Consider the following 17777-nt stretch of genomic DNA (forward strand, 5'->3'; position numbering starts at 1 on the left):
GAGGCCAGCCTGGTCTCCAGAGCAAGTGCCAGGATAGACTACGAAGCTACACAGAGAAACCCTGTCTCGAAAAAAAAAAATAATAATAACAAATAAAGTATTTTCGATACTTTGCAATAAGATACCCAAAACTCTGCAAATTCCCAACCCAGATCCAGATCTCTGTTGCTGTGATAAAACAGTGACTGATGCTAACTCGGGAAGGAAAAGCTCATCTTGTTTCCTTGTGTGTTATTGAGGAAGCCAACACATGAACCTGGAGACTGGAACTGAAGCAGAGACCATGGAAGAACACTGCTTACTAGCTTGCTTCCTTGGTTTGCTCAACCTGCTTTCGCCTAAGGATAGCACTACCACTGTGGACTGGGCCGGTCCCACATTAATTAGCAAATAAGAAAATGCTCCAGATATGCCTAGAGGCCGATCAGATGGAGGAGGCCACTCTTCCATTGAGAATCCATCCTCCCAGGTGTGCCACCTTGACAACTGAAGCTATAGCAGCTGGCTTGTGAGCACATACTTTCTTTGATTAGCTCCCAGCTCTTTGAACTTAAGGGTGGCCTTCAAGTAAGAGCTTGGCTGCTCTGTCATTTCTCTCCTTGGGTAAACTGTCACCAAGTTTCCTTTTACATCTATTTCAGATTCCTCTATGTGTGACAACAACATGAAACCTGGGTCCCCTTCCCCCTTCCATGACAAACTAATTATATCAGGGGAAACATGATTGCAAGAAATAACAGTGGTGGGGCTGGAGAGATGGCTTAGAGGTTAAGAGCACTGACTGCTTTCAGAAGTTCTGAGTTCAATTCTCAGCAACCACATGGTGGCTCACAACCATCTATAATGATATCTGGTGCCCTCTTCTGACCTGCAGAGATATATGCAGGCAGAACACTGTATACGTAATAAATAGGAAGGAAGGAAGGAAGGAAGGAAGGAAGGAAGGAAGGAAGGAAGGAAGGGAGAGAGGGAGGGAGGGAGAGAGGAAGGAAGGGAGAGAGAGAGAGAGAGAGAGAGAGAGAGAGAGAGAGAGAGAGAGAGAGGTGGCAAACACAAGACCAAAAGCACCTTCTCATTCTGTATGCATTTCCAGTCAAGCATTGAACTAATTCCCGTAAACTAATGCCATGCTGCCCTCCCCACCTGGCTTTACAGGGCTCTGAGAATTTGAACTCAGTTCTCATGTTTTTGTGCCCAGTACTTCACTGATTGCACCATCTCCTTATCCCCATCATTTAAGAATTCTTAAACAGTATGGCAGGAATCTGCATGCAACTAAACTGCTAGTATCATTAAATAAATAACAAGAGTAATTTTGTTGTTTTATTAATTTTTCCTCACAAAATCTTTATAAAAATTCCATATCCATAATATGTCATTCAATAAATAAAACACTTAAAAAAGAAGTAGAAACTCTGTGTTCCCAGTTCTTAAAGCAACTCGAAAGATTTCAAATTCTAAGCCACAAATGCCAACATCGTAAGTCTTCCGTGAAAATTTCAGGAATGTAGGCAATCTGCTTTTCAGGGTCAAGAACAGAGCCCTGTCTCTTGGCATCTGAATGTGCACCTAAATGTGCTTCAGATGCAGATATTACATAAATATGTTTACAGTAAATGGCCTTCTGATTTGGAAATAAATAGCACTTTTAAGAATACCAAATCAGTGTAAGAGTTAAAAGTATTATATATTTAATCCATTCTTTCTTGAGTTTAGGCAACACTTTTCTTTTTCCCTCATTTTTTTCATTTGTCCGTGTGTTTGCCGATTTATTCTGAGGTGGTATCTCATGCAGTCCTGGCTTGTCTCAAGTTCCATAGGTAGCTGACAATGACCTTGAACTTCTGCTCTTCCTGCTTCCACCTCCCACGTGCTGTCATCTCAGCCATGGATCATCGGTCCCATTTAGGAGAGAAATGTGCGCACTGTGCCTTTGATGGTACCTCTGCAGATGGGGCACTTTCTCAGAGAGGGCGCACAGTCTTTGCACACAACCAGATGGCCACAGGGAATGAACACGATGGACACCTCTCTGTCCATACACACTTTGCAAGTTCTTTCTTCCTGTAGCTTCCGCAATTGTTCTTCCATTGGTAGAGCTATGAAGAGGGAGAAATTGTTATTTTAAACCCAGGTGTCTTGTGAAACCCAAGTGACCTCAGACTTTGGTTCTCCCACCTGCAATTTCCAAGTGCTGGCTGGTCACAGGCATGATGCCATGTGAATCAAGAAAAAGAATTTTTAGTAGAAAGCAATTTGCTTTTCCTCTAGTGAAACCCCAAGGAAATAAAACAATGATTTCCTCAGGTTTAAAATCTTAGGACTCTTACCTGCAATGTCATCTGTGGGAAGACGCCTGACGTCCTGTCGCACTGGGGACAGAAAGGGGACAGCATTATTATGGCAACCAAGGCTGGTATTTAGCTATACACTAGGCTTTGTTTGTTTATTTTTGTAATGAAGGTCTTCAAACCCAGGGCCTGATGTTTGCATGCTAGGCCAACAGGCTTTCATTGAGCCAAATCCACAGCCCAGAAGACATTCTACAACAGTTTAGTTACCTAGTACTAATGTTTGAGACACAGAATTATTGTATAACCCAAGCTGGAATTGAACTCATAATCTTCCTGCTTCAGCCTCTTGAGTGCTGGGATTACAGGTATGTATTACTATGTCCAACAGTGAATTTATTTAGTTATTTATGAGAGAGAGTGTGTGTGTGTGAGAGAGAGAGAGACAGAGACAGAGACAGAGACAGAGACAGAGAGAGACAGAGAGAGAATATGTTCACCCAGGATACCACAGTGTGCATGATGAGGCCAGAGGACCACTTTTGGGATTTTCTCCTACTACTGTGGGTTCTGACTCAGGTCATTAGATTTATGCTGGGATTATGGGGTGTGGCGATTTGAAAGAAAATGGCCCCCAAAGGGAGTGGCACTTTTAGGATGTGTGGCCTTGTTGGAGTAGGTATGATCTTTTTGGAGGAAGTGTGTCACTGTGGAGAAGGGGTCTGAGGCCTCACACATGCCCAAGCCACTCCCAGTGAGACAGACCACTTCCTGTTGCCTGTTTAAGATGTAGGACTCTCAGCTTCAGCACTGTGTCTGCCTGTGTGCTGTCCCGTCACACCATGGTGATAATGGACTGAACCTCTGAACTGTGAGCTATCCCATTAAATGTTTTCTCTGTAAGAGCAACAGAAACCTTAACTAAAACAGAGAGAGAGCAAGTACTTTTACCTGCTGAGCCATCTCACCAGCTCCTCCCAGATTTTAAAATTTTACACTTTGAACAAAGTATCATAATATTAACACAAAACCCTTAATTTTTGAGTAATTAAAATGTATGTTGGGCTGAGTTACTTTCAATAATCTCCAATTTTTCAACTGACCTAGAAAATTCCCCCAAATAATTTTCTAGCACTTACCAAATAAATCTTTGTATAGCACAGGGTCACTTTCCTGAAGGGAGTTTCTGAATGATGTTGCTGCAGTGTTTCCTTTCGCCAACACAGTATCAATCAGGGTTCTTGCTTGCAAGGTCTGTGGTTTCTGTTTAACAGCATCGTACTCCTGTTCAGAGATTGCCCTGGCACTTAGGAGACAATCCAGGATTGGCATCACACATGTCAAATGTTGAGAAAGCCCTATCTTGTTCTTCCGGATTAATGTCAGATCATCTTTATGGAGAGAGAGAGAGAGAGAGAGAGAGAGAGAGAGATTTAAACTCTGCTCACAACTTCTTTCTGTACTTACATAACACATGAAGGAAATCATATGTATTTATTTACTTAAAGATCTCCTTTACCACAGGTTTGCCTCCAATTGACCATGGCATTAAACTTGTGATTTTTCTGCCACCACCTCTTCAGTGCCAGCTTTCCAAGCCCAGTTTATGAAGCGCTAGGGATCAAACCCAGGGCTTGATGCACGCCAGGCAGGCCCTCTGCCAATAAAGCAATGTCGTAGCCTGATATTTATATCTTCGTCGTTAATGTTCTATTTTCTACTATAAAGCTGTATCTATAAAATGATGAATACTAATATTAGGGTTCTAAAAAATTACTTTAGGAGAGGCAGTTAGATTTTTAGATGCATTGAGTTTGTCACTAGGACACATGTGGAACCATATTAAGAAGGGCAAAAGCTAGGGGCTGGAGAGATGGCTCAGTGGTTAAGAGCACTGGCTGCCCTGGCAGAGGGCCTGACACTCACATGCTGACCCACAATCTCCTATATCTGCAGTTCTAGGAGATCTGATACTCTCTTCTAGCCTCCAAGGGCTCCCACACACACAAATACACATAAAACTCACACAAATACACATAAATTTAAAATTAATTAAAATTTAATTAATTAAACATTGTCTAAGATATAATGTTACCCTAGTATTCAAATGAATAATTCTCCTGGATTCCATCTCAATTTATCATAAAGGGGAATGAATGGGCTGTGGGTCAACAAGATGGCTCAGTGCAGAAAACCCTCATTGCAAAATCTTAATGACATTTGTCCTTGATACTCAGAACCCAGAGGAAGTGGAGAGTTCTGACTCCATTAAGATATCCTCTGATTTATGTGTCACTGTACGCACGTGCAAGCACACACACACACACACACACACACACACACACACACACACACACCCCTACCTCTTCAAAATTGAAAACTGATTTGACAGTATGTTGAAATCAAGCTCCTTCGTGAAAATTTTATTTAAGAGGAAAATATAAAGGCTTACTAATTGAAAAGATCTATGTGCACATACAGAAAACAAAAATCACACATAGTGTGTGACTCTTTGGGGATTTTGAAGGTTACAAGGCACTTTAAAAAAAACTGGTTTTTGTAACCTTTAAATCTAAGAGAAAAGTGCTAACATCTGTTCAACATATACTTTTTTTAATACAATGAGCAACCCAGTGTGCTTTTAAGTGTGTGTGTGTGTGTGTGTGTGTGTGTGTGTGTGTGTGTGTGTGTATCTGTGCATTTGCTACAGCATTCATACAGAAGTCAGAGGAAAACCTGTGGGAGTCAAATCAGTTCTCCCTTCCACCAAATGGGGTCTGGGGGTCAAGCTCTAGTACTGAGATCCAAGTGTCCTCACCTGCCAAGCCACCTCCCTAGCCCTTCACAACGCACTTCATTGTGAACAATTGTTTTCAGAATATGAAACATAAGAAACACCGGGCCAAATAGACAAGCATCTTTTTACAACTTGCATAGGGTGACATGCCATCTCTCCGGAGAAGGGACCTTGTGAACTGTACCTGACTCTATTTCCTCGGCTGCCTGCTCCTTCTGCTCCTCCCTTATCTCGTCTTCCGCATCAAGTAAGCCTATCACGAGGTCGCTGACGGTCCTGTAGTTCTCGCCAGTGGCCAGGATTTGACGCTGAACTGTCTGTCTTACCAGGCTCCTACTGAAGCCCATTTCCAAAGCTGCTTTAACCACAGGCGTGTTCATCATGACCACATCTTCTGAACTTTCACCAAGTCCGAAATGCACAACTATATGAAAAGGGAGATTTAACAGACATTAGCAGTGCCCGTATACCTTTTTGTTATGGCTGTTGTTTTGAGATTTCTTCTAGCCCAGTCAAGCCTCAAGCTTATTATGTAGCCCAGGCTGATCTCAAATTCATGGCAATTCTCCTGCCTCAGCCTCCCAGGTGCTAGGATTACAGGCAAAAACCAACACATACTTTTTAAATAGCAAGCTATTGCAATATCAAAACCATAAAATCTGAAAAACACATAGGCACTACACTAAGAATATGGAATACTATTGCCTTTAGATATAAGCCTATGACTACTTTTCCTCAAGAGCAGGAGACCCGAATGTCAGGGTTCAATCCCACCAGAATCAAGGGGCTTCTTTTTCTATATTGGATAAGTGAATAAGCTTTCTAAATCATATATATATATATTATATATATATATATATATATATATATTCTACATATTTGTTTTATTGGTATTTATTTGTTGTATACAATGTTTTTGTCATAATATATTTATATACACATATGTAATTTGATATTTTTGTCTCTTTCCATTTCCTGCAAATAGCATGGTTTCACATTTAATTTATGGTTGAGTAATTTTCTTTTTTTTTTTCCTGTTTTCTTTTGTTGCAGGAGACAGAGTCTTAGCATATAGCCAAGGTTCTTGCTTCTGACTCCCAAATGCTGAGGTCATAGGTATGCACTACATTATCTTTATCCATCCATCTGCCAGTGAGTTATGACTCAATCCATAATTTGACTATATGTTTTCACAGTTTTGAAAGAAACCATTGTTACCATTCAGTACAGTTACCCCAGTGTCCTAGAGTATTGCCCCCCTTCCAACACTACAACCCAGCAACTTTGAAAACGCAAAACCAGATGGGATCACACTCTTTAAACTCAACCCCCTTAACCTTAGGATCAAATCTCAGCTCTACCTGTGGCTTATACATTCAGATGTGGCCACAGCCTCAGCCCTTGCTATTTCCATGCTAGAAGCAGCTTCACGAATTTGCCCTTGCATTTGGATCTAGAGTTCCCAAACTGAGAGCTGTTAGCTCAGACTCTGCCGTCAGCACCACCAATTACCTGCCTGCAGCTCGATCCTTCCAGCTAGACAAAATTTGTCCAGTTCCTTGGAAGTCCCTATTCCATGTCACTTAGGCCTCTGATATTCTCTTTGTCCAGAATATGCTTTTGCCTGTTAGTTAACAGATTTCTGTTCTCTTGGGCTCTCTGCTAGGAAAAGTACTTCTGCAGACAGTCTTTTCTTTCATTTTTGTTTTGTTTTGCTTTGTTTTATGGTTTTTGGATGGGGGAGGAGGGATTGCCATGGCATGTGGGTTGTCAGAGGACAGCTTGCAGGAGTCACTTTCTCTCTGCCCACCATGTGAGTCTAGGGCCTAGAACTCAGGCTGTCAGTGTGGCAGCAAGCACTTTAACCACTGAGCTATCTGCCAGCCCTGTTCTGTTCTTTTTCTTAAGATTTATTTATTTATTTATTTATTTATTTATTTATTTATTATGTATACAACATTCTGCTTCCATGTATATCTGCACATCAGAAGAGGGAATCATATCTCATAATGGATGGTTGTGAGCCACCATGTGTTTGCTGGGAGTTGAACTCAGGACCTCTGGAAGAGCAGCCAGTGCTCTTAACCTCTGAGCCATATCTCCAGCCCTGTTCTGCTCTTTTAAGACAAAATCTCACTAGGTTACCAGGCTGGCCAGGAACTCACCCAAGCTGGCCTGGAACTCCCTGTATGACCCTTGTGCTTTAGCCTTGCAAGTACTGAGGCTGCAGGTGCTGTGCAGACATACACACCCACCCCTGGCTTCCAATTCCGCAGACTTAGCTGTCTGCCTCTTGGCTTTCTCCTCCAGATCATGTTCTCCTATCTGAGCTCTCATCTGTGTCCCTAAAATCATTAGCTCATGAGAACAGGAGTCATGCTTATCTTGTGTCCTATTCTTTGTTTGGAACAACAAAAATCCATAATAAAAACATATTACAGCCGGCATTGGTGGCTCACGCCTTTAATCCCAGCACTTGGGAGGCAGAGGTAGGCGGATCTCTGTGAGTTTGAGGCCAGCCTGGTCTCCAGAGTGAGTGCCAGGATAGGCTCCAAAGCTATACAGAGAAACCCTATCTCGAAAAACAAAACAAAACAAAACAAAAAAATTACATTAGGCCTGGAAAGATGGCTCAGCAGTTAAGAGCTCTGGCTGCTCTCCCTGAGGACTGGGTCCAATTCCCAGCACCCACATAGCAGCTCACAACTGTCTGTAACTTGAATTCCAGGAGACCTGACACCCTCACACAGACACACATGCAAATAAAACTCCAATGCACATAAAATAAAAATAAATAAATTATTACAATGTATTGCCTTGAACACTGAAAAGCAGTGTCAAGATCTGTTCAAATGCTTGCTCCATTCTCTTGGGTTTAAGTACTATGCAAGTCAGGGTGGAACACTATGTTCTACCCTCTCTATGGACAGGAGGAGTGTGCCAGCAACTGAAAACACAGTGTATTTGTTCCCACAAAGGCTCAACAACAGGGCAAGGCTGGATGTACACAGTCTGTATAGATGCCCAGGGCTACAGGGTGGAGCTCAGTGAAAGAGGCTGTGATTGGCATGCCTGAGGCCCTAGGTTCACAGGACCATCAAACAACTGTACATAGGAACCCAAGCCACACACTACATACACTGATTCAGTCTGTGGGGTCTGAAGCATAAACTAGACATCTACACTGTTGGCTCTCCAAGCAACTCTGCTGTGCATTGATGTTTGACAGACAGTAACAGGGTGTATTAATTATAAATTGTAGATCAACACGAATCTGCATTTACCATTATAACCTTTCTGTTTATTTTTAGGACAGGGTCTCAAGTAGTTCTATGGGGCCTTGAACAACAATCCTTCCACCTCTACCTCCCCAATGCTGGATTACAACCACACACATCTGCACCTTCACTCTTACTACAAGCTGGTTCACTTAAATGCACTAGGGTCATTATACATACTTGGTGACTCTGCGCTCTCGTCTTCTGGGGTGTCTGAGGTAGATAATAGCTATGGGGAAAAACATACATGTTAAAATGTAAACTGCATCCCACTACTGCACTGAGAATCACCAACAAAGCTGCTTTACTTAACCTACTACCTTAACCACTTTGCCATCCAGAAGACATTTTTTTTTTCAGTCAAAAGCATCATTTCATTTACATTTACCAGGGGTTTGAACAAGGTTACCAGCATCCAATAGACAGTGTGCTGCAGTGAGCAGAGCCTCCTCAGGATAGGACTGGCTGGATTCAGGAGAGGCCACATGATGGCCTTGCATCTGCAGCGGCTGTACCTACTCATCTGCTGGGATAGATGACTCAGCACTCGGTTCCTCTAGCCATGGCTGATAAGTTCTTGAAGCTTAGACTATAAAATAAGTTCCCATATGCTTTTTCCAAGGAGCAGTAACAAATGCTTTCTCAAGTCACTGAAGAAAAATTTACAGGTGTGGAGAGATAGCTCAGAGGTTAAGAGCACTGGCTGCTTGTGCTTCCAGAGGTCCTGAGTTCAATTCCCAGCAACCACATGGTGGCTCACAACCATCTATAGTGAGATCTGGTGCCCTCTTCTGGCATGTAGGCATACATGCAGACAGAACACTGTATACATAAATAAAACTTAAAAAAACAACAACAACAAAAAAAACTACAGGGTAGACATCTCCCCTCAAATTTAATTTATTTTTTGCTTCAGAGTTTAATACATTGATGATTGGTTAGACAAATGCTTAAAGAGGAATACAACAAACACTGTCTTTTATGTGGCCAATAATTATAGATCTTTTTCTCACAAGAATGGCTCCCGGCATGGTGATGCTGATTTTTGAAAGAAAAGATGAGGGCCTGTTTTAAAACAACTTTCACCTTTTCACTGAAATATTACTCTGTGATTTATTTTACAAACAAATTCTTAAAAATAATTTGTTAAACAACTAACCCTTTAAAAATAAATAAAATTTCTCTGTTGGGAAGCAATAATTGAAAAGAAAACAGAGGTCTTTCCTACCTGTTCAAGTAGATGAGGGTACCCAGCTTGAACTTGGCCAACAAACTCTTGTCCTTTGATTCTTATCAAGTATTCACACCTAAAATGCAAAGAAGCCTTGGGCATTCCTTAACAAGACAACTTTGTTCATTACCAGCCTCAGAAGGGACAGTGCCACTACAAGTAGTTTTATTGTGCTCATTTTTATGATTGAAAACTCATTTTAATTTCAGAAAGTGAAGTGAAATGTAATGACACATTCATGTCTAGGTGTTCACCTTGTGTGAAATCTGGTTACCCAGGTGACAGAATCACCAAAGACCAGATTCCTAACATTAGGAGAATAAGCAAGCCTGGGCTACCGGGACTGACACTGTGTGAGCTTGTTTTCCTTATGGGGCTTTATGAAGGTTCATTGTTTTGCTTGTGTGTATGTCTGTGTCCGTGTGTGTGTTTATGCACGTGAATGCCAGGCCCATGGAGGTGAGAAGCACCTGGCCCTCCGGGACTGAAATTATAGGTGGTTGTGAGCTGCCTGAATGTGGGTGCTGGGAACCAAGAGCGGTAACCACTGACCCATCTCTCCAAGTGCTGCCCATTGAGGGGAGGGTGAATTTGATTAACTTCTAGCACTTTTCATATACTTCAGTTGCTTTATAAAATTAGCTTTACTACTTTATGTTTTATAGTTTTATTACCAGGCTATACCATATCTCTCTGAATTTTGAAAATCCTGAAAAGTTTATGGCACATTGGGCGGAGCCATTCTATGTAGGCTGGTAAACATTCCTCAGGAGCTTGAACACAAACATAAGCACCACACTATTGACTTGGCACAGGAAGGAGGAAGGGGCTGTAGCGAAAGGCAGGATCATGGAGAGGAGTAGCCTCTGTGCTGTCAAGGCTGAGCCACTGAGTGGTGATCACGAGGAGCTCCCAGCACAGTCCTCAAGCCAAGGCCACCAAGAGGTCTCTACTCAGAGTTTCTCCCTGCTCTCCATTCTTCTTAGGTTTCTAAAAATACCGCTAAGCCAACATGGACGCAGAGAGTTCTCTCCATAAGTCATGTGATCATTTCAGTGACAATGTCATGGTCTGAAAACATGCAAACAGACTTGAGGGAAAGAATGGGGACACTCAGCACAACCTTCTGTTGATGAGCTTCCCAATCCCTACATTAGAGATCCCCTGCTAAAGCAAGTACAGAGTGAATCCATACAGTGCTGGTGCAGGCTCAGGACTCCTACTGTAGCGGCTGGCGAGACGGCTCAGTGGGTACTTGCCACCAAGTTTGGTAACATGAGTTCAGTCCCACAGGATAAAAGGAGAGAACCAGCCCTCAAAAAGTGTTCTCTGACCTTCACAAAATATACACACATAAAACAAACAAAAAAAAGTATTAAAAAATTTAACTAGAGTAATGGAAAGCACTTTTTAAAAAAATCTATGTAAATACTTTTTTTCTTTTTTGGCTTTTCGAGGGGGTGGGGGGGATATTCTTCATAATCTTCACAATGTTTAAAATCTGAAGTAATGGGGCAGAAGAGATGACTCAATAGTTAAGAGCACTGGCTGTTCTTCCAGAGGACCAAGGTTTGATTCCCAACTCCCAAGAGTTGGCTCAGACCCTCTCTAACTCCACTCACAGAGGGTGCATCGCCCTCTTCTGGCCTCTGCAGGCACTGCACAAAATGGTGCTTAGACGTGAGTAGGCAAAATACTCATGCATAAAAAAATAAAACAAAATCTGCAGTACTTAAGAGCAAAGATACAGGGGGGGGGGGCGGTGGCGGCCCACGCCTTTAATCCCAGCACTCGGGAGGCAGAGGCAGGTGGATCTCTGTGAGTTTGAGACCAGCCTGGTCTACAAGAGCTAGTTCCAGAACAGTCTCCAAAGCCACAGAGACACCCTGTCTCAAAAAAAAAAAAAAAAAAAAAAAAAGGGCAAAGGTACTCTAAGGAAGATAATGTATCTCATGAAAATCTTATAAGATGTAAAGGAGAATTTCAAGGCAGTTACCTTGGAAACCACTTGGCGTGCTCCACCCAGGGGTCATCTCCAGACTCCCAGCATCTCAGCCCGCCATCACAGCAAAAGCATTTGACATCATCACTGTGTCCTAAAATTCATTTTGAAGCACACTTGTGAGTACACAAAATTTGCTCAGTCACATGTGTAACATAACACATGTTGGATCTTTAAGAGTCTCAGATTGAGGTTCTCACCTGTGTAATAAAAGCCGGCACTTGCAAGTTGCTGAGGATGAACGGGAGCACTGGGAGGCCAGTTAAAGAACGTCCTAACTCGTGCTGCGTGTGTCTGCATGCTCAGGTTAGAGACAGAGTATCTTGAAGCGGATTGACTCGGATCTTTTAAGAATGGGCAATTGGGAAAATGTCTCCGATGCTCTGACATAGCGTCATCCTTCGGTTCCCAGTTGCTCAGTTTCCCACCACACGCAAAGCAGGCCACCCTGTCTCCAGGTCCTACATAGTAGAAGCCGGCTCTGGCCAGCTCAGCTGGTGACAGGAAGGACAATGGCCACGTTTGATAGGTGAGTAATCTGGCCTTCTCCGTATTCATTGCAAAGTGGTAGGGACTTGTCCTCAAAGTAGGGCAATCTTGATTTGCTCTGAAGTTCACAGCATCCGAGGGAAAGCTTGAATAAGAGCCACTGAAATAACCAGTGTTCTCCAAACTTGCAAATAATGAAGGCACGGCGCTTGGCTCTGCAGACAGAAGAGGCGGCTGAGGGCTGGTTTCCAGACTGCCGGCTGGATTCAGAGTTCGAACAAAGCTGCAGCTGGGGTACAGCTGCCTGTGCTTTTCCACAGGACTGTCGCCTTGTTTCCAGTTGTCCAGCATCAGGCCGCAGCAGAAGCACTTGACTTTGTCGTTGACACCCGTGTAGTAAAAGCCAGCACGAGCCAGGCTCCTTTCCGATACAGGAACTCCAGCGGGGAAAGCTGAGTACGTGGACAAACGGTACAGCTCACATGAAAAGTCGTACTTCAATTCAAAGGTGTCGGCACTCTTCATCAGCTTGGACAGGAAGACACTGTCTGGAGCCATGTTCATGACGAATCGGTAGGGAGGGGAGGGGACCAGCCTTCCTCTGGGGAGGTAGTTTTGTGCATGGCTTTTGGTCAGTTTTACTACTAGGCTGAACACCTAAAATAAGAACAAACTCATTTTTTTTCTTCTATGTATTTCAGGATTCAGTAGGATGAGAGTCTAAATCCTACCCTGATACATTTAAGGCACAATTACACACAACCATACCTTTGCACAATCTTCATGCATACAATAGAAACTAGATTCTCCCTAAGAGCCAATGTGTGATAGAACTTAATTCCATCCTGGAAACATAGTGTTTGGGCACTTTGGGCCAGGCATCTTGAGGGGCAAGCCTGCTTCTCCTTGCTACAAGGAGGCACTAATGGCGTTCACCCAACCTGCACATGAAAGTCTGGTTCATGAAGCTATGTATGTATTCATATAGAATGAAACATGGATCAGACAGGATTTTAAAATAATAAACCACTTCAAGAGTTTTGTTTGGTTTTTGTTTCCTTTCAAAGGACCAAGACTTACTAACTACTTAGAACACCGAGTTTGTTCATCTGTAGCACTGGGGACTGAGCCCAGGGCCTCTGGCTCACAAAGCCTGTGTGGTACCACTCAGTTCTACAGCAAGTCTCAATCTCTCAATTTCTTTCTCTCTCTGTCTCTCTCCCCCTCCCTCCCTCCCTCCCTTCCTTCCTTCCTTCTTTTTTTGATTTTTTCAAAACAGGATTTCTCTATGTAGTCCTGGCTGTTTTAGAACTCACTCTGTAGACCAGGCTGGCCTCAACCCCAAACTCAGAAATCAGTCTGCCTCTGCCTTCTGAGTGCTGGGATTTAATGGTGTGGGCCACGAATGTAGGCTTGAGACCCAAACTCAGAAATTATGTCACAGAGTGTGTTCCCTGAGCACATATTTATCAAAACAAACAAGTCTATTACCATCTGAACACAGAGACCTTCAAATTGAGAGTCTCTCATAGAAGGACTCACTAGCCATTAGCAAATTCATCCTGTGTAAAGGCATGGGGGTTTGCTGCCACTGGCTGGAGTGGCTTCCTGCAGTTCACAGATATGGCAGGTTCTCTACCAAGGACACCAACTCATTATCTCTAAATGGCAGGAGAAATCCCACAGCTGTCAACAAGAGTCTCTCTCAGGAGAAATCATTGTGTCTAACCTCTCTGTCCCCTCCACAGGGTTATGAAAACTTGGTCGTTCTATGACATTTCTTTCTGAATAAACTAGTTCATCTGCCAAAATAACTCTCATGCTTACAGTCTATTTAAAAGTTGTGCTGTGTAGACCTTTAAAATACCAATGGTGGACAGTTTCTCAACTCTCTTGTAGTGTCTGTCTTACTTCCTCTAAATCTGCTGTGCCTACGAGAACATTTTGTTCCTGTTTGTTCTCTGTCATTGTTGCAATCTTTGAATGTGTCAGTGACCTCATGAGTACACTTCTGTACTACTGTGCAAAGCAGATTACTCATTTCCTCTGGATAGCCGGCACTCATGTTTGGATCTTTCTTGAATGTGGGCACTTTTTAAAAAGTGCCAGCCAGTGGGAAATTGCCAGGCAACTTTCTGAAGAGTGCTTCATCACTGTGCCCAGCCACAGAACTCCTTCCCTTCCTAGAGTCAAGTTCACAACCAAATCATAATACTCAACGCCTCAGACAATCAGACTACAGACTTCAAATGAGCATCTTTAGACAACAGTCCCGAAAGTCAACTGAGGGCTGAATTTGTCTGTCCATGCACAAAACTACCTCCCAAGATTAGACTAAGTCCCTTTAAGGGGTTTAGGCCTCCATTTTGAGATGTTTTGGTTTACAGAAAAAAAAAAAACAGAAAAAAAGCTACAAGTAGTAGAAGGGTTTGTGTCCTTTGTAAACCTGTTTAAAATAGAGAAATTAAAGTCAAACAACTCAGGTTTATAATACAATGTCTTTTTTCTTTTCTTTCTCCCCCTACTCCCTCTTTTTCGAGACTGGGATTTCCCTGTGTAGTCTAAGACAGCCTCAAACTCATGATTTTCCTGTCTGTTTCCCAAATCCTGGGATTATAAGCAAGTGCCACCATGATCTTTTCCTTAAGATGCTTTATACAAAACAGAAACTGGTCTGTAGCAAGAAGCTATGCTAATTCGGGCTGTCAGCGGGGCTCAGTGGTAGGGCACTCAGATAGCATACTCAAGACTCCTACCTCAGTCCCCAACTCTGAGAAAACAATGCTGCACTGGGTGTTGTCAGCCAAGAAATCTCACACAGAACTCATGAGTTACAGACCAGAGCATATATATAAAAACTTGCAGATGTCACATATACTTTGCACCCAGCTTCCCAAAATTAACATCTTATATAACAATAATGAAATTACAAAACTAGAAATTCCTTTTTATTTCTGACTGCACTGGGCCATCTCTCCAGCCCCAGTGCTCTTTGCAGTAATTTCAAGAGTCATAATACTTTACTCTTCTCACGTGCCTTTTTTGTTTTGTCTTAGACAGATATGCTACAGCTAGGGCTAGCTTGGTACTCAGTCTGTAACCCAGACTAGCCTCAAACAGTAGTATGCTGCCTGAACCTCCTGAGTTCTGAGGTTACAGGCATGAGCCACCAACTCAGATTCTAATTGTCTTTATTAGAATTACTAATGAAGGGCTTATACCTTTCTCTTTACAATTGAATAGTACTCCAGTGTACACACACACAAACACATTTTCTTCATCCGTTTATCTGTTAACAGGCATTCAATCTGTCCCGTTGTGAATAGTGATACAATAAACAGTGTGGGGGGTTGAATGAGAATGGCCCCCATACGCTCATATATCTGACTGTTTAGTCCCAAGTTGGTGGAGTGTTTAGGAAAGATTAGGAGGTGTGTCCTTATTGGAGGAGGTGTGTCACTAGAGGTCGGCTTTGAGGTTTTAAAAGCCCACACCAGGCCCAGGCTTTCCCTCTGCCTGCTGCTTGTGGATCAGGATGTAGCTCTCTCTCAGCTACTGCTCCAGCACCGTCCCTTCCTGCAAACTGCCATGCTCCATCATGATGATCGTGGAGTGGGCCTCTGACACCATAAGCAAGCCTCCAGTGAAAGCTTTCTTTTATAAGTTGTCTTGGTCATGTCTCCTCACAGTGACAGAACAGTGACTAAGACACAGGGTAGTCAGGAATTTCTCCCAAGCTGTCTTAAACTCCTCCATGTACCTATCAAGGAGTGGGAAAGCTGGGTCATATGGCAGTTCAGTGTTTAGTTTTCTGAGATGCTACACTGGTTTCCATAGACACCTTCCCAGCAACAGAGGGTTTGTTTTCTTTACATCCTAACATACCTCCATGCCTCGGCCCCTTCCTCCAATCTCTCTTTGCCACATTCACTCAGTTAACTGTGTTCTTCAAAAAGAGGTGCAGCCCCTGCCTGCCTGTGGTCTCAAGCCTTTTGGCAGCCTCAGAGAAACAACTACCCCCTCATGGAGCCACTCTCTCCTACTGCTTTGACTAGACTCTGCCTCACGTCTCCTCAAACACTGCACAACCCTAGTCCCGCCACAGTCCTTATGCTGAGTCCCTCTCAACTTCCAAATGAAGACCACCTCAAAGACCGCTTTTTATTCTAGCTTCTCCCGGGTCAGGTCCTCCCAACCAAGCCTAAAGAACATTTGCCTGTGAATCACATCTCCACACAACCAGATATTCTGTGTGCCAGCACCCCTCAAACACTCCATATTCATAACATCAAATCCACAGGAAGTGTTGCCATCTGCCACTGGGACCTACTTCCTCTTAGACCTGTCCTGATCCCCGCCCCTGTCCACATCAGTATGTAGGAGTCCTCTGTCCCTCACAGTGGTTCCTTGCGGGTCAGCTTGGCAACCCGGTCTCTTCTCTGCTTACTCTACCGTTTCCTGTAGACCTCAAGGGTGGCTGTATGACACTGCAGGGTAAATGTGTCTTTCTCCCTCCACCTTGGACTATTTCTCCTTCAGAAGAGGAAGTATACTTTAGTTTCTGTAGTAGCCACAGTCACAGGCCGAGCAAAGACACTGAGCCTTGTAACTGTCGTGTGAGACATATACCCCAGACTGGCATTGAACTCCCAAGTACCACAACTACAGGCCTGCACTACTAATCGCAGCAAAACTTCTTGTTGAATTTCTTAGCACAGTTGACAGGGCTCATCATGTCCATAGCACCTTCATTTATTAAGTCACATATCATAGGACGGGTGTCAGTCCCTTTTTACAAAGGAAACAACCAGGAGACCAGACATACCTTTAATCCCAGCACTCCGGAAGCAGAGGCAGGTAGATATCAAAGTTGCCTTGAGTTCAAAGCCATCCTGTTCTACTTACACAGTTCCAGGCCAGTCAGGGATACACAGTGAAGCCCAGAAAAACCACAAGTACCTCAGTTTTGTCGTTGCAGAATGGAGTTAATAACGGTGCCCACTGCTTACAATTGGTGATTAAGTGTACAGTTGGTGACATAAGTCTTTAGGGCAGACCCTGGCATGTAGTAGACAGAGAAATGACCACAGCCATTTCCTGACTAGATTAAGAGCACTACTGAGAAACTGGGTGCAGTGACTCAGACCTGTAAGTCCGTCACTCAAGGGGTTAAGGCAGGAGGATTTTCCAGAGTTCAAAGCCACTGGGACCTACCTATAGTGTGCGAGTGGTCTCCAACACCTATCCCTCCCCCAAAAGAAAGAGTCCTAGTGTACTTCCAGGCTGATTACTAAGAAAACAACCACTCCCATGCTCAAGCTTCCCCAAGCCCAGGTTCTCACAGTCTCAAGTCTCCCAGCTGCCTCTGGGCAGCCAGGGCCAGTGGGCAGGACCAGAGGTGCACAGCAGCCGTTTTTTGCAGGCCTGAGATCCAGCCACCCTGGCGACCCTCGAGCCACCCCAGGGACGCTCACTCGCTCTCCGCGCGCGCGCGCGCGCGCGCGCGCGTACTCACCGCAGCCCGCTCCTCAGGCTCTGCACGCCCGCAGGGACCTCCGATCTCTGGGGTGGCACCTGTCGCCCGGTCTATGGGGTTGGCTGAGTGTCACGACGCCTTTAAATCGTCCAGGCGGACCGCGCCCACCACCCGCCTCACCCTGCCCCGCCCAGGCTCGCCCTCCCGCGCAGG

At 43.9% G+C, this 17777-nt stretch overlaps 1 protein-coding gene across 1 annotated transcript; it reads right to left on the minus strand.

Annotated features, from left to right (window-relative positions):
• Window positions 1-1310: 1310 nt before the first annotated feature.
• On the minus strand, window positions 1311-17738 carry LOC100761700 (baculoviral IAP repeat-containing protein 3). Its single transcript, XM_027415172.2, has 9 exons — window positions 17604-17738; window positions 11800-12745; window positions 11594-11693; window positions 9595-9673; window positions 8547-8595; window positions 5273-5512; window positions 3431-3682; window positions 2331-2372; window positions 1311-2099 (listed from the first exon to the last, which is right to left on the minus strand). The coding sequence occupies exons 2-9, from the start codon at window positions 12650-12652 to the stop codon at window positions 1906-1908; spliced, it is 1809 nt and encodes a 602-aa protein (XP_027270973.1). The 5' UTR covers window positions 12653-12745; window positions 17604-17738; the 3' UTR covers window positions 1311-1905.
• Window positions 17739-17777: the final 39 nt, after the last annotated feature.

Source organism: Cricetulus griseus, chromosome 4 (assembly GCF_003668045.3).
Source record: "Cricetulus griseus strain 17A/GY chromosome 4, alternate assembly CriGri-PICRH-1.0, whole genome shotgun sequence".
In the NCBI taxonomy this organism is placed as follows: Eukaryota; Metazoa; Chordata; class Mammalia; order Rodentia; family Cricetidae; genus Cricetulus; species Cricetulus griseus.

What these genes read in the sequence shown, in the direction of transcription:
- LOC100761700 (XM_027415172.2), bottom strand. Translation starts at nt 12,652, where the DNA reads ATGAACATGGCTCCAGACAGTGTCTTCCTGTCCAAGCTGATGAAGAGT. An exon ending in CGAGAGCGCAGAGTCACCAA is followed by an intron (nt 5,513 to 8,546) that starts GTATGTATAATG and finishes CTTTTCATATAG; the next exon opens with TTGTGCATTTCGGACTTGGT. An exon ending in GCTATACAAAGATTTATTTG is followed by an intron (nt 2,373 to 3,430) that starts GTAAGTGCTAGA and finishes TTCTGTCCCCAG; the next exon opens with TGCGACAGGACGTCAGGCGT.